Source organism: Mustela nivalis (assembly GCF_964662115.1).
Source record: "Mustela nivalis genome assembly, chromosome: 10".
In the NCBI taxonomy this organism is placed as follows: domain Eukaryota; kingdom Metazoa; phylum Chordata; class Mammalia; order Carnivora; family Mustelidae; genus Mustela; species Mustela nivalis.
The window spans coordinates 69,399,512-69,416,572 of NC_139029.1; the positions used below are offsets into that span (position 1 = coordinate 69,399,512).

General features: G+C 35.4%; 1 protein-coding gene and 2 long non-coding RNA genes across 5 annotated transcripts in view; 1 reads left to right on the forward strand and 2 right to left on the reverse strand.

Moving 5' to 3' along the window:
- Positions 1-1,311: 1,311 nt before the first annotated feature.
- Positions 1,312-4,062, reverse strand: LOC309843056. 2 transcript variants are annotated; one of them, XR_014299926.1, is made up of 3 exons: positions 3,921-4,062; positions 3,337-3,409; positions 1,312-1,343 (listed from the first exon to the last, which is right to left on the reverse strand). It is a non-coding gene; the product is annotated as an uncharacterized lncRNA (long non-coding RNA). The 2 variants fall into 2 exon arrangements; XR_014299927.1 differs by lacking the exon at positions 1,312-1,343 and adding an exon at positions 1,645-2,046.
- On the forward strand, positions 1,340-12,132 carry LOC309843055. The gene is made up of 2 exons (XR_014299925.1): positions 1,340-1,612; positions 11,786-12,132. It is a non-coding gene; the product is annotated as an uncharacterized lncRNA (long non-coding RNA).
- The window catches only part of SYDE2 (synapse defective Rho GTPase homolog 2), a 48,014-nt gene continuing 37,177 nt past the window's right edge, over positions 6,225-17,061 (reverse strand). Inside the window, exons 6-8 of one of the 2 annotated variants that reach the window (XM_082688201.1) lie at positions 14,164-14,395; positions 9,138-9,185; positions 8,496-8,582 (exon numbers count right to left, since the gene is read on the reverse strand). In XM_082688201.1, the coding sequence (XP_082544327.1) occupies positions 9,175-9,185; positions 14,164-14,395 (243 nt within the window). In that variant the 3' untranslated portion in view covers positions 8,496-8,582; positions 9,138-9,174. Of the gene's footprint in view, positions 8,583-9,137; positions 9,186-14,163; positions 14,396-17,061 lie in introns of both variants that reach the window. The other variant, XM_082688200.1, reaches the window with a different exon arrangement.

Sequence of the window (17,061 nt, forward strand, 5' to 3'; positions counted from 1 at the left end):
ATTATAATCACAGAAAGTTCACCTCCAATTCCTTTTTTTTTGGAGGGGGGGGGGGCTTCCAAAATGACACTGACTGTGACGTATACTGAAATCTGTGACTTACTTTAAAATGTACCAAAAATTAAGACAAATAACAATGGCTATGAAACTAATATAACAAAATGCTTACAATTATATAGAATCTAACGTGAAGATATACAGGTGAATTCACTGTATAATTATCAACTTTTCTTTATATTTGAAAATGTAATGAAATGTCAATGGAAAAAGATACTAATATGCCTTCTTTTATGTACGGTTTAGGTGAATTTACAGGTGAGATTTGACATTGAGTTCAGATCAAACATAAATTCATAACCTTGGACAGATAGTCCTTTATGCTCTGACATTTCTTATCAACCAGCTTAGACGAGCTATTTTTACTTACCTAATGATTCAGATTTGCCCTTAGGTTAAAACGTGAGTTTTACAATGGCTACAGGGGAAAGAGACCCAAATGCTGGCAAGCTGCATCTCTTTTCTTGAACAAAGGTCAAGAACAAGGGGTCACTGTTCAATATCTGCAGCTGTGAAAAAATGTGAGCTACAGGCTTGCTGTCTCTTTTACAAAAATGTCTTGAATGCAAGACTTTCCCTTTTCTTAATTAATATTCATTGTGTTTTTCTAAAGTTGGAATTTTAAACTCTCCTTAGAGAAGTTTCTAGTCAAAGAAGTATGTAGAATGTTGAGGACAACGCCCAAGTTTCCACTCCATAAATACCTCCAGTAAGCAAAACAACAACAAAAAAAGAAAGATTAACTTAAATGACTTGAAAGCATGCCAAGGGGCCTCATCAAACAGATAAGGATTAAGCTAACCCAACCCAGGGGCAATATCTAGACATTTTCTCATTTGCTTAGAACAATCACTTGATGTTGAGAAAGATAGAAAACATTAAATGTAGTGCCTGTTTCCTAAAGTGGTCCTTGCTACTCTTTTTTAATAAGAGTTCTATTGCGGGGGTGGGGGGCGGGGAGCATTATATTTGTAGGAGTCATTCAACTTTATGAAAATATTTTAATAAAATGAAAACTAGGTTCTTTTCAGTTCTAGCAAAAATGTACACCTAAAATCAATCAGGATGTTTTTTGTTCATGATTTCTCTAAAGAAACAAATGCTACATTTTAACAAAAGTTCTCTCAGAGACCTCCCTTTCTTATGGTGAGAAATACTTTTTCATACACATATTATTTAAATAATTGTTTCTACTGAAACAATTGCTATTCTACAGAAAAAAAAAAAAATACCCAAAATTTATGAACCCACTAACCTTTTAAGTCACGAATATTCCCAAGGCCGTTCTAATTCCAAAAGTAGCACACATCATTAAAAAAGAGAGAACATTTTGTTAACTACAAGGAATTATTACTCAGTGAATTTTTTTTTTTAAGATTTTATCTATTTATTTGTCAGAGAGAGAGCACGAGCAAGGGAGAGCAGCAGGCAGAGGGAGAAGCAGTCCGCCTGCCAAGCAGAGAGCCCAATGCAGGGCTCGATCCTAGGACCCTGGGATCATGACCTGAGCCGAAGACAGATGCTTCACTGACTGAGCCACCCAGGTGTCCCAGGAGTGAGTATTTGAATAATTACATAGATACTGCCTCTCTTGGTCCTTCATCTTTTCCTGACAGTAAGATAACCATTCTCTGAAAATCCCTTTACATTCTTTCTTTATTAATAATTAACTAAACGTCTTCTATGTTATAGTTCCTAGGCAGATGTCAGTGAAATAGATGTATAAAGGCATGGATATACTTTTTACATTTTTTTTTTTTTAAGATTTACTTATTTATTTATATGGAGGAGGGTTGGTGGGGAAAGCGTCTTAAGCAGACTCTGAGCTGAGAGCGAAGCCCAAGGTGGGGCTCGATCCAACAACCCTGAGATCAGGATCTGAGCTGAAACCACGAGATTCTCCACCAACTGTGCCACTCAGGTGCCCTAGTCTTGTTGAGGATGTAGAATGTCGAGGCCAATACCCAAGTTTCCACTTCATAAATACTTCTAGTAAGCAAAACAACAACAACAAAAAGAAAGATGAACTCAAATGCCAGGTCCTTATCAAACAGGTAAGGATTAAGTTCTTCAATTTGGTTTAAATGTAAACATTTTCTAGTTATAGATGTCCATCATTTAATCAAATAGTACAATAACTATTTGGTACTTGTTAAAAGACACAGAAATCTCCATCTTCTTCCTCCCCCAATTTCCAAAGCAGGTTACTAACTGGGTTTTCAGAGGTAGCCTCTGAAGTGGCATTTGGGCACAGACATGAAATGACCAAAAAAAGCTACTCAAGGAAAGTCTGGATGAGGAGCATTTCACACAGAGGAAATGGCAAGTGCAGAGACCCTAGGACAGAAAGGAAGTTCTCAGCATTGCTAGAGCACAGGGAGCCAGGGAAGAACCTGTGGAAAGGATACAGTTTCTTTCTTTTATAAAAGAGGACTTTGGCTTCTGTGGATAGAATGGATTGTGAGTGTGCGGAGAGAAGAGTGATAGCAGAGAGAGGGAACAGGGAGAGATTGAGAGATGACATAGCTCGGTCTAGAGTGTGAATAGTGACAAACCTAAGTGTACGGTTTCAGGATCTATCATAACTTTGATGGGTTGGGAAAGGTGAAGGAAGAGCGAGACTCCAGTTTGGGGGCATAGGGTAAGATGAAGACTAGGGAAGTGTTGTGGGTATTTGTCACTGTCAGGCTGCTGGCTTCTGAAGCCCCTTCTTAAATTCATAGAATATACCTTGGTGTAAAATCCAGGGAAAGGGTGCGAGTGAATTTCCCCGTCACCTGGAAGCTGGGGCACCATGGGATGCTTTTGTCAAGGACTCTGAATCAGGAATGATGCAGCAGAGCAGGGGGTTTCATGACTAACTCCAATAATGTGCATGAGCTGTGTTTGGTGGCAGTATGCTAATCAGGCAGAGCCTTGGTTGCTGTCATTCTGATGACCAAGCCTCTCCTAATTCTGCTTATTTTCCAAGTCTATTTCTCCAGGTTTCCCATTTTAAAAAAAAAATTTTTTTTTTGATGTATAACTTGCATGAAAGGCAAGAATCTTAAGTATGGAACTTCATATGTAAACACCTGTGTAATTTCCACCTTGATCAAGATATAAACCATTTTCAGCACCCTGTAACAGTCTTCCCTCCGAAACATTGTTTGTTGTTGTTGTTGTTGTTTAGTGAATTTCATTTCTGCATGAATTAGCCAGTCAGTTTTTGGCTAAGTCAGAGAGCAACCAAGAACTCTGATTTCTGGTACTTCCATGTTTATCAGACATGAGACTTACTAAATTAAAAATGAGCCTTGGGCTGGGAAAAGAGCAAAAGAGCATTCCTCTTCATAGGAAAGTCCTTAAGTCTCTTAAGATTCAAATAAAAACTTGTTATTATTAAAACATATTTCAATTTGATCACTTTCCAAGTACCTAAAAGTTGGTATCTTTAAATTATAAAATCCTAAACCTTAAAATTCTTCTGTCTGGAAACATTAATTCTTTTCAGGAACCATACCACTACCCACAACCTGTTTCTTTGGGGTTCCTAAACATAAAGCCACACAATCTGAAGTTTTCCAGAGAGTTAGATTACAAACTGGGCTTTAATAGGTATATATGTATTTACTCTTCCTGCTTTCTTAGTCTTGCAGTAATTACTGGCATCATTACCAGGTATAGAAGCATTAGTACTTACAGTTAACAGTATATTATAAGGTATTTTGATAAATACTACATTAATTTAAAAAAACTTCATTGTTTAAGACTAATGAATCATAGACCTGTACCCCTGAAACAAATAATGCATTATATATTAATTTTTAAAAAAATAGTAACTTCCACTACAAGCTGCTCTTCTAAAAACATGTAATGGTTACCTCAATCTCATTTGATGGTAACTCCATCCTTCAGTTGCTCAGGCCTTGCCCCTTTCTCTCAGGGTCCATTGGCAGATTCTTTCAGCTTCTACGTTCAAAACACATCCAGAAAACAACCAATTCTCACCACCTCTCTTGCTTCTTCCCTGGTCCAAACCATCATCTTTCTTGCTTGAATTACTGCAAAACTTGATGCAAGAAGGTAACACAGAAATGCCTTCACAGTTCTAAAGGGAAGTGAGTTGGAACCTAGAATCGCAAGTCCAATCAAAATGAAGTATAGGTTAAAAACAAAGGCCTTGTCTGATATGCAAGGACTCAAAACTTTCTCTCAAGCACCTTTCTTGTGTGGGGGGGTGGGAAGGGTATAAGGGGTGACAAGAGGTGTGTGTGTGTGTTGGAGGGAACTACTTATGTACTTCAGCAAACAAACAAACAAAATCCCTAAAATTTTAGAAAAGTGAGATACAAAACAGAATATAGGAGTGCTAGGAAAACATATATCCCAGGATGACAGCTGAAAACTACATTGTCCACATTTGATAAAGTTGATTAAAAAGCTTAGGATGATATCAGGGTTTTACTGAAGAAGATATTTTTCTCCCCTCAAAGAAAAATAAAGGCAAGAATGTACTTCACAAATCCCAGGATGAGCACTAAAAGCACTTTAAACAAATCTGGTAATTCAAGAGCATGATAAAAAGAAAAATAAAAATCAGCAAAAGCCATGACCCAATTATGAAGCAAATAGCACACAGCATGATTTGGAGAAGTTGATGGCTATAAGATAAAATAATCCATTTGACCTTTAGCTTGGAATATTCTGCTTAAATCAGCATAGACTTCAGCACACAAGATTGGATATGTAAGAGAAAAAACCAAAAAGAAAAAAAAGAGAGGCTAACCTGTAAATGCTTTTGCATAACCCATAATGGCTATTGATTTGTAGTTTTTAGAATCAACGTATTAAGGAAAAGCCTAAGTCAAATACAGTTCCACCAAATAACATAATCTATTAATGTTAATTATATCAACTAATCGTGTAACTTAGAGAAATCAAGAGGTCAAGGGCAGTAATGGGCTGAAGGAAAGTATAGCATTGGTCATTTCCACAATGGTAGTGAGCCAAGAGATACTGTTTAAACAGATGGAACGAGAAGCAAAGATTATTAAAGTTATAAAGGAAACTGAAAGAAGAACTAAAAATATCAAATGGGGAGGAGGAATGGAGATGGCTTGTCATTCATACTGGAAAATCTACAGATACTACTCAAATGACAAATCAAGAAACAGCAGCGGAGGGCACCTGGGTGGCTCAGTGGGTTAAGCCGCTGCCTTCGGCTCAGGTCATGATCTCAGGGTTCTGGGATCGAGTCCCGCATGGGGCTCTCTGCTCAGCAGGGAGCCTGCTTCCTCCTCTCTCTCTCTGCCTGCCTCTGCCTACTTGTGATCTCTCTCTGTCATATAAATAAATAAAATCTTAAAAAAAAAAAAAAAGAAAAAAGAAACAGCAGCGGAAAACCTAGACCCAGTGATGAAGGCAGTACCTACTTGAGGAAGTATAGGCAGCTGTACCGCTGAGGAGCAGTGCTGGTGTGAATGGCAGGGAGGCTCACTTTTAATCTCTATCTGTCGGAATTGCTTGAAACTTTATTTAGGTACATGCACTAAAATTAAAATTGTTGGGGGTGCCTGGGTGGCTCAGTGGGCCAAAGCCTCTGCCTTCGGCTCAAGGGACGATCCCAGGGTCCTGATATTGAGCCCCGCTTCGGGCTCTCTGCTGGGTGGGGAGCCTGCTTCCTGCTCTCTCTCTCTGCCTGCCTCTCTGCCTACTTGGGATTTCCGTCTGTCAAATAAATAAATAAAATCTTTTAAAATAAATAAATAAATAAATTTCTATTTAAAAATAAAATTAAATTAAAATTGTTTTTGATCCTAAAAGATGTCAGGATTGGTAGACTAGAAGGAATGACAGCTGATAGTCTAATAGTGCAGAAAAAGCAGGTATAAAAACTCAAAAAGTTTTGAAGTTAAAGGTCATTAAAGTAAAGGCATACTGAGGGTTGCTGGAGGGGATGGGGTGGCTGGGTGATGAACATTCATTGGGGAGGGTATGTGCTATGGTGAGTGCTGTGAATTGTGTAAGACTGATGAATCACAGTCCTCTACCCCTGAAACAAATTATATATATGTTAATTTTTTGAAAGAGTTGAAATTTTAAAAAATGAAGTAAAGGCATAGGCTTACTGAGCACTACTAAATACAGCACAGTCAATAAAAGAGATTTATAGTCAGGACTCATGATTTAGACAACATAAATGTTTAGTATTTTCTATTTAAGATGGCAGAGATTAAACTATTCCCATCCAAAATTATATAACAAGATACATCTGGCCTTTAAAGCATTTCAGATTTTGGAAAATTCAATTCTGGACCAAAAAATAGTGTTACATGTATTTAATGGGTAACATTCGATTGTCCAATACTCTAACACATCTGTTTAAAAAGAATGACACCAAAATAAGTAATCCTTAAAATCATTATGATAATTAATAGCATGACACCAAAGTTATAATACTTTAATAAAACTTTTACATTTCTGGAACAACTTATTCAATTCATTTAATATACATGATATAGCAAACAAAAACATTTAAAGCACATTTCTTTTGACTGTTTATTCAATATATATACCTGTCACATGTTTTTTTTGGTATTCTTCTGAACTATTATACAAAGCTTTAAAAAATGAAATTTTCATATAAAAATAGCTATTTATCTGGCTTTTTAACAGTTGAGTTTTCAAATTAAATAACAAGGTGTTCTGTTTATCAATGTATATTACATAGAAATAGTTAAATACTTTAATATTTAGAAAAACATCAAGAAGTCAGTTTTCTAAAGGCTACTACGTCTTTAGTTGGTGATCCAGATTTTATTTATAATTTTAAAATTACATGTTCTGTGGGTATAAAAGTTTAAAAAAATACATTCCAATTTAATTAAAAAGGCTTCTAAATTTACATTTTCAAACACTGCTGTGATTGCTATAGTGACTATCTTGTAATATAGTTAGCCAAAATAAGTTAATTTTTCAAAATCAGTAACATGGATGCTGGCAAGATTTCTTTTGAAACAAATAAGGGTAATTATAAAGTCAATGTTATCGATATACTACTACAAATAAATATGCTTAAAGTATAATTACTTTGTTTTAAAAAGCAGGACATAAAAATGCATAGAATAGATGAAGATTTTTAATGCAAATCACTAGTGCAGAAAACTGGGTTCTTAATTCCTTAAGATAGCAGAGGATTTCAGTTTAAAAGATGACTTCTCACTAGGGATATTGTGACTTTCTGCAAATCAAAAAAAGAAAGTCTCTTATTTCTATTTAGCTGCTTCTAGTGTTTTGGTTCAAGTGTTTCTACGGAACTCCTTTAACTTAAATGTTCTCTCCCTGAAAAAGATATTTTAAGCTAATAATTTTGGCCTCATGACATACATACTTTAAAGATATATATGATTCTGCAGCCAATGCCTCCCCCATTCTAATATCTATCCACATATGCACTTATAAATAGACACATTTCCAGGATTATAAAAATATTTAATTTTCATAAGCTTAAATAATTACTGAATGTTAATACAGAATACATTAATATTTGTATAATTTTACTTTTATTTATAAAAAGGTTTTTTATAGCAGCATTTGCATTGCAAATGAAATATGACAGATGATGCTGCAGTGTACATGGACCCACACTGCAAACCCAATGGAGCAGCTGCCACGTTCCTCTAAAAGAAACATCTGTTTCAGCTACAAAGGAGCAGTTCCTATAACTTACAAAAGCCGTGAGGGGCTAATAACTTATCTGAACCTTATAAGTGCATTTAAAAGTTATCTCCATAGAATTGGCCATATTTGTTAAAAATAGTCACAAGGCCAAGTTATCTCTGCCCCTAGAAAAATTTTCTAATGAGATAAGTAAAAATTATATTAATTAATAGAGTTTTTAATTGAATCACATGAACTAACTAAAAATTAATGGCATTTTCAAGAGTAAAAAAATAAAACCATCACAGTGAGAGGTATAAGATAGTGAGAAAGACAGATCAGAAATTTAAAACATTACAAAAAAGCAAATTAAAACTCTCAATCTCAAACACTCATATTAAGCTTGTTTTTGTTGAGTTCACGCTCCAGATTTCCAATCAAAGTATCAATACTTTCTTGTAGGTCTTTAAGATTGACTTTTCGATCCACAGTAGACTCAATTGTCTGCATTGTCAAGTATGTCTGAAATGTGTACTCTTTGGACATGGGTACTGGCTGTTCAATCATTATATCTTGTCCATACATTTTGCTACAGTTTTCTCCATCTTCTCTATCTTCCGAAGGGACATTATCATAATCTACATCATTTAAATTTTCTTTTGCATTTAAAAAGTAGTTTTCTCCACAGCTGCTCCAGTCTCCTGCATAACGATTGCTAACTGGACTGTCTAATCTGGTTTGCCTTGGTCTAAGTATTCTTGATGACTCAGTACCACTCAAATTTAACAGGCAAGGTCGTTCTTTCCTCCTCCTCAAATAATTTAGAGAAGACTTCTGCTCTTGAAACAAATTGTCTGTCGATTCTTTAACAGTTAAACGTTGCACTAGAAACAAACAACAAATTTGCTTAGTCACAGCCATCCAACTGGCCTTAAAAAAACAGAGCAAAGATAAGCCGTTTAATAATCAACTACAAACATGCATTAAAAAAAACATGCACACTATTAAAAAATAGCATTCCATAATTACTTTTTTCTATCACCAGAAATAATCAAGATTAGGGACAGAAGCTAGGAGAATGTTCAATGGTGCTAATTCATGCCGTATCATAACATCCCCCAACAAATTTCTGATGTTGATTAACTTTTGGTGCAAGTTAATTATTATCTAGCTATAATTCAAATAGTAGCTAAGCTGGTAGCTTCTTCTAAATTAAAAGCTACAGTAAAAAGCAGGCAAGGCATATTGGTGTACAAAAAAAAAACAAACAAACCAGAAGTTCCTTCTGCAAACATCTAAATGAGGCAAAGACATCTAAAGTGCTCACTCTAACCTTTGTGCTTTTTTGCAATTCTATTAGCAGCAGTGTCAAAATTTACTAAGCAGCCCAAATTTCACTTTGATAAAATGCACAAATACTAGACTTGACCACTAGTTACCTGAGTTTGATTACACAGCATTAACTACTAATAGTCTTCATTTATTGCCTGAAAACAGTACAGATATTTATTTTCCCATTCTGGTTAGGTATTTAACAATCTCAAATAACATTCCTCATATTAAAATTCATTTCTTCTAAGAGTATACATTGTCCTGGCTATACAGATTACTACAGATAAACACATCGTGAAAAACCCAGGCTTTACTGTTTACCCTTTTTGTGAATATTGGACAAAACATTTGTCTAAGGTTCTTCTGTATATAAAAGGACTTAAATGTTGAGGCATAGCTTTTAAAAACTGCCCATAATGCCTTTCTCTTTTTGCTTATTTTCCATTAATAAATGCCTCTCCATTTATACTTTCTTTCACTAAGATACATATTATCAGTGTGAATATATTATCAGTAGTAACACACCCACTTTTCATACTCCAACATATAAAGAATGCTTGTTTCCTACTGTAGAAAATAAGATAATAAAAAAAGTAATATAAACATGTATATAGGGCTAGTTTTCCAGACTTACAGGGACCTTAATAACAGTTTTCAGATATCTTTTTACTTAGATTTTATTAAAATACTTGATAACTATCTATAGGTATGTTTTTAACATGTCCATTTGTCTATATTTCTATGATGGCCAGTATATATAATTATGAATAGCTAACAAAACTCTTAATCAAAAATTTTCTGAAAATAAAGGTCTGATATTTACTTTAAATTGATCTTTAATAACAGTATTAATAAATAATGCCCCATGCCATTAATTGATGCAGTTACAGAAGGAATATCTGAATTTTTTCTACTGTTTATTCAAATTTCTTTTTCTCCTCTAGCTGCTAGTCTTCTTCCCTTCTCCCTCATTTTCTGTGCTATTCCTGTTCTTAGTGCTTAAGTGTCAAGACTATTGTTTTCATTACTTTGCTAACCTTGAAGTTACCTGGTTTGTGAGCCAACCAAGGTAAAAAAAAATTTTTCTAAGTAAGCTCTATGCCTTGACAACATGGGACTTGAACTCATAACCCTCAAGATCAAGAGTCTCGTGTTTTACCAACTGAGCCAGCCAGGAGCCCCAAAGTAAAACATTTTTGATTGTTTGTTGAGCTTATCTTGTTGTGCCCCCATCTCTAACATTTACCTGCAAAACCCAGAATTATTTCGTTGCCAGTTACTTAAAGTTGTTTAAATAAGCCCTTATTCAAACATGAATTTTTGTATATTTTCTTGGAAAACATTTAGAAAACCAATTATAATATTTTATATCATTTAGACAAAAAATTCAGTTTCTGAAAAATCGACTTCACTAACTTTTTAAACTATAATGGTGGAATGATTTCCTATTAAAAATGCAGAGAAAATGCCTAATTTTAACCCCAAAGGGAAGTTCTGGTTTCTTAGCATTATGACTGCCCATTTGCAACAGAATAAAATTTAAAATGCAATCTATAAAGTTGCTGAAAATGTTTCAAAATGTAATGATAAGTACTAAGAAACTTAATTTTCTTATCTTGTTCTACTGACAGATTTGTATTTTTAATCACTTTATTAGTCTTTTATCTATAGCATAACTGCCTTATTTAACAGAATATATTAAGTGCCTAGATAATGCCAAACACCACTGTCTTAGAACTTGGGTTCTAAGGGTAAGCAAAATATAATCCCTGCCCTCATAAAGCTTACTCTAGTGAGAAAAATGAAAGAAAAGGAATAGGAAAAAAAGTTATAGCTTTTCCCCAAAAAACCTGCCCCAAATTTACTCATCATAGAAAATGTGATACAACAAACAGCTCTAAGAGTTATACTCTCTCTAAAGCTATTTCCCCATCTGTAAAGAGAAAGTAAATTTTAATATTCTTCTTAAAACAGCAAAACCATTTTTAAAAAGCAACAATTCTGTAAAAATCCAATACATAAAAAAGATGAAAAGAAGACTATTTTGATCAAAAGGGAAGTGTGTTTACATTTTGTTCCCTCACCTGCTGCCAATCTGGCTCCAAAGCTGCTTCCAAAGAACCTTAGGGCTTGGCAGAAGACAATCTGAAATGCCACTGGCGGGATGATTTTTACCTTCTAGTGCCAATATGCTAGAATTCTAACTGATCACTTTGCAGATAAGATTTTTCCAATGGAAAGCTTAAAGCAAATTTTATTATTGCCCCAAATTAAAAAACAAAACATAACACAAAAAGTTAAAATAACGAAGCCATGTGGGTGGGGGGAGGGTGAAACCAACTTTTTTTACCTCCAGAGGAGGAGGGGAAATTCCAAAATACAAAAATAAGTAAGATATGCATCTAGCAAGGCGGGTCAAACCCTTCTACTTGGTGTGTAGAGATGGGCATTCACCAAGTTCATACACTATGGCCCTTTCTCTGTATCACTACCAACTTACTCAGGCTCAGTAACGGTACTACTTCTACCTGATGTCTGCCTTTCCTTCAATCCAAAAGCAAATGATTTTGAGGGCCACATTAACCGGTATTTATTTATTATTTATTTATTATTATTTATTATGAGATTATTAAAATCTCATCTTTCTGCCCTTTATTTGAGGTACTATAACTAAAGAAAAATACAGGTTATAGAAAAGGGGGCAGGTTTTTTTTTTAATTGAAGTACAGCTGACATACATTTATATCACTTTCAGGTGTAAACACAGGGAGTCAAAATTCTACAGATGACACAACACTCCCCATAACAGGCGTAGTCACCATCTGTCACCAGCGTTATTACAATGACATTGACTATGTTCCCTGTGCCGCCCTTTTCATCTCCTGGACTTGATGTGATTTGGTAACTGGAATTCAGTGTTTCTTAGCCTTCTCCACCCATTTCACTCCTCCCTCCACCCACTGCCTCTCTGGGAACCAGCAGTTTGTTCTCTGTACTTACGAGTGTATTTCAGGTTTGGGTTTGTTTTTTTTTTTTTTTTTTGGTTTGGTTGTTGACTTGTTTTGTTTTATAGATTCCATATGTAAGTAAGATTATATGGTATTTGTCTTTATCTGACTTCTTTCACTTAACATGATACCCTCTTGGTCCATCCATGTAGTTCTGAATGGCAAGATCTCCTTTTTTTAAATAGCTGAGTAATAATCCATAGTGTATATGTGGGTGTGGTGTGTGTACCACATCTTCTTTACCCTTTTGTCTACTAATGGGCACTTAGGCTGCTTCCATATCTAGGCTACCGTAAAGCTGCAATGAACACAGGAGTGCATACATCTTTTCAAATCCATGTGTTCATTTTCTTTGGGTAAATACCCCACAGTAGAATTACTGCATTGTATGCTACTTCTAATTCTTTAAGGATCCTCCATACTGTTTTCCATAGTGGCTGGAAACATTCCCAACAACACTGCACGAGGGTTCTCTTCTTCCCACATCCTCACCGACACTTGTTACTTCTTGTCTTTTTGACATTATTCATTCTGACAGGTATGAAATGATATATCACTATGGTTTTGATTTGTATCTCCCTGATGATCAGTGATGTTGAGCATCTTTGCATGTGTCTGTTGGGCATCTGGATGTCTTCTCAGGAAAAATGTCTATTCAGATCCTCCGGGACAGTTATTTTTAGATAACACTAAACTCTGATACAGAATTAATGATAAAGGAATCAGGTACTTATAGTAAACTCCAGGTAAGCAAGTTTTCATTTGTCAGTGATGAAGATGGCTCCTTTCCCAATTCCTGATGCTTATTAGAATTAAAGCAGTTGTAGGAAAAACTATAGGAAACACATATTTAAAACTTTAACCTGGGAGCTCCCTTCTGTTGGGTACCAAATGCAGAAATCAAACGAATTACCCAGAACCTCCTGATTCAGGATTTTTAAATAGTAATGATATATACTAATTTGGTTAAAATTAGAAGAGTTTTTTAAGTCTGTGTTTTAAAGAAAGCAAAAATTTTAACTTTATAAATTTACAAGTTGACCTTTTTATTCACTTTTATAATTAATTTGATTTTTTTATAAAAGACTAAATCAAGCATTTCTTTGTAGTTTGGTCTATCCTCATATGTACCATTAAAAGAGTAACAAAGCTAACTTTATATAAAACACTTTGTACAATGCCTAGATGTTTTGTCTATAGAATCTTCATAACAACCCCAAGGTAGGAACTATTTATAGAGAAGCCTACTGAGGCTTAGGGGAATTAAATATGTGCCTGGGCCACAATCTGGTTCCGAATCCAAGACTGGCTCCAGGGCTCAAGCACTCTTACCACTGTGTGTTACACAAGTTCCTAGGTACTTTCATGTTTGGTATTATGCAGGGAGGGGAAGCGGGGGGTCACTACAGGATAAGAAAATTTGGGAACTTAAATACAGCATCCTGTATAGAACATCTCATTAAATACATATCCCTTTTAGCTCTGAAACTACATAACAGAGGTATTAGGAAAATAACTGTCAGCTTTTTTGTCATTGACTGGAACAAGGGATGGATAAGAAGGGTGGAAAGATCAAAGATGACTGTCAACTTAAGCCTGGAAAATTTGAAGAACAACCATGGATACAGTAAAGTTGTCAGAAAGAAGAACTGAATGAAGGAGAAAAATGATTTCTCCTTCATATCAGCTGAACTAAAAATGAGAAGGGTAAAGAAATTAATATTTACAGAGTACCTATTATGTGACAAGAGCTATGCTGAGCACCTTACAAACATAACTTTTTATTTGATTCCCCTATAAATTCTATAAACATATTATTAAATCCATATGGAAAAATATGATATTGAGGAGCTAAGATGTTAAAGAACTTGTCTAAGATCAGAATGCTAACAAGCAACACAACCAGGATACAAATCCAGATCTGACCAAAATGTGTACATTGATCTATATGTCTATCAGTGAAAGCAAAAATCTAAATGGAGAAATTTAAAGATATCAATTCTTAACTATCTGAAAAAGCAAAATCTAGAAAAGATTTTCTTGAATCATATGGGCATATTTAAAGATTAGTTAATTCAAATACCCTATCATTGAAAGAGAAAAATACTTCCATAGAATCATTTACCTGGCCACAGCTGAAGTAAGTAATGAAGAACTTCAATATGTTTTTTAAAATCCAAAGCACTTGCAAGTTCTTCTGAGTCAGTAAAGACTCTGTTGTTATGGGTAGAAGTCTCTTGTCTTTGACTTAATAGTACAGGTCCAAAGCACACGGCCAAATTCTGGCAAGTCATCTTGTTCACTTCATGATAAGAAGCCACTAATTTCAAATGATCCAGTAACATCTTTAAGGTTGCCTAAATTAAATTAAATTACATTTCACTTAATAGAGTTATACACAGGGGCAAATTTAAGGACACAAATTACAGCAGAAAATACAGGTAGGCATCTTTTTAAAAGGTTGTTTCAAAGTTGGATATTTGGAACTCTGAAACATATTTTCTTATGAAAACATTACATAGGACCCTTAGGTTCCAATGACATAACCTGATCCATTAAATGGCTAAAATACATACTCTTTATAAAAGTCTCATGAATGCATTCCAAATTTCAACTGGAGCGCCTGCGAAAATATACATCAACAGTTTCCTCTCTTTCCTCCTCTAAAATGACAACAGCTTGGGCTGTGATGGAAGAGGAATTAGGTAAGAATGTTCATCTTAAGCACAAATAAATCCTGTAGTTGTGAGTAGGGGACTACCATCCTTGAATCTGGGAAGCCAAACATTTCAAACACGACTCGGTTTATCATGATTCAGATTAGGAAAAAGGCTAATGCGCTTAACCAATAAATACTTTAAGTAGGCAAACCATGAATAGCATAGCTAGAAATAACAGAAAATTTAGTTGAAAAAGAATACTTTTTAATACTTGAGGGAACTAGTAAGGGGAGTTTGCTCAAGAAGTGGAAGATTATTTAGGTTTAAGCAATTATGGAAAGGATGTTTCTGAAGTGCTGGAATAAGATCAATCATTTAACAAATAAAATGAGTATATATCTTCTTCATAATTATATTAAAGAAATGAATGACAAATAAAACTGTAGTTATAAAAATTAGAAAGAAAATGAAAAAATCAAAATGACATATTTCTAGAGCCAAAAGTGACAGCTGGATTCAGTGATCAGAAGGTCATCAGTAACCTTGGCAAAAACAAATCCAGAGAGATCGGGTCGGAAGACAGAATGTGTTGAGTAGTCAAGTGTGGTGAGGAAGTAAGGACAGCCGAAATAAACATTCTTTCAATGTTAGGCTGTGAAAGAAAAGAATGACAAGAGAATGAAAGCCAGAGGAGACTATAATTGATATTTTGAAATAAAAACAAATGTATGAATCATAAAAACACTGTAAATAATAAGTACCTGTTCCTCTTCTCCATTCACTATACATTTCCTAACACAAATGGGACTCTACATTCATTGACATATTAAGGCTAGTTTCAGCATATTGTGCTGTGAGCAATACACACACACACACAAACATAACCACCTCTGGTTAAACATCTTAGGTTTAATCTCAATAGCAAACCAAGAAATACAACCTAAAATTTAAAAAATACTTTTTGTCTACTAAGACGAGCCAAAAAATATAATTGTTGTGTCCCTCTTGAAAAGTAATATGAGGGACGCCTGGGTGGCTCAGTTGGTTAGACGACTGCCTTCGGCTCAGGTCATGATCCTGGAGTCCCGGGATCGAGTCCCACATCGGGCTCCCAGCTCCACCAGGAGACTGCTTCTCTCTCTGGCCTTCTCCTCGCTCATGATCTCTCTCACTGTCTCTCTCTCAAATAAATAAATAAAAAATCTTTAAAAAAAAAAAAAAAAGAAAAGTAATATGAAAATTATTAAGAGCCTATACGTGTTCACATCATTTAAATCAATAACGTCACTGAGATTCTATTCTAAATACATAACTCTAACTGAAAAGAAATTTCTGCATACAAATAGGTTCAAAACCTAAATATTATACAAAAGAGAATAGTGACAACTTACGTCAAGTTCACTCAATGAAATGTTATGCAGCCTTTTTCGAAAGGACAGTAATTGCATGAGTTTTGAGGCCTGACAGGCCTAAATTCAGATGACAGACTACAACACTCATAAAAGCAATATAACTTGGACAAGTGTTTGAATACCTAGATAACTCATTTCTTCACTTATAAGAAAAATGACACCATTTTATCTTATATAAAAGGAGGACTATCTCTATCCCTTCACCACACCCTTCTGCTGCTGTCCACGTCTTTGTAGCTATTCCACTCTCCCCACCCAAAGAAGCAGTAATTGCTGGGGTGCCTGGGTGGTTCAGTGGGTTAAAGCCTCTGCCTTTGACTCAGGTCATGATCCCATGGTCCTGGGATCGAGCCCCACATCAGGCTCTCTGCTCCACGGGGAGACTTCTTCCTCCTCTCTCTCTGCCTGCCTCTCTGCCTACTTGTGATCTCTGTCTGTCAAATAAATAAATAAAATCTTTAAAAAAAAAAAAAAAAGAAGAAGAAGCAGTAATTGCTAATCTAATTGAGTGAGCACAAGATGTTCAGAAGACTACAATAAACTGGTGAATGAAGTTTTGGGGCTTAACATTTCTGTATGCTCAGGTGCCTGGGTGGGGTTAAGCATCTGCCTTCAGCTCAGGTCATGATCCCAGGGTCCTGAGATCAAGCCCCAAACTGGGCTCCCTGCTCAGCGGGAAGTCTGTTTCTGCTCTCTCTCCCTCTGCCCACCACCCCCCACCCCCGCCACTTGTGCTCTTTCCCTCTCTCTTTCTCTCAAATAAATAAAAAAAATGTTTTTAAGAGTTTATTTTTTTATTTGACAGAGACAGACACAGTGAGAGAGGGAACACAAGCAGGGGGAGTGAGTGGGAGAGGGAGAAGCAGTCTTCCTGCTGAGCAGGGTCCCTGATGCGGGACTGGATCCCAGAACACTGGGATCACGACCTGAGCCCAAGGCAGACACTTAATG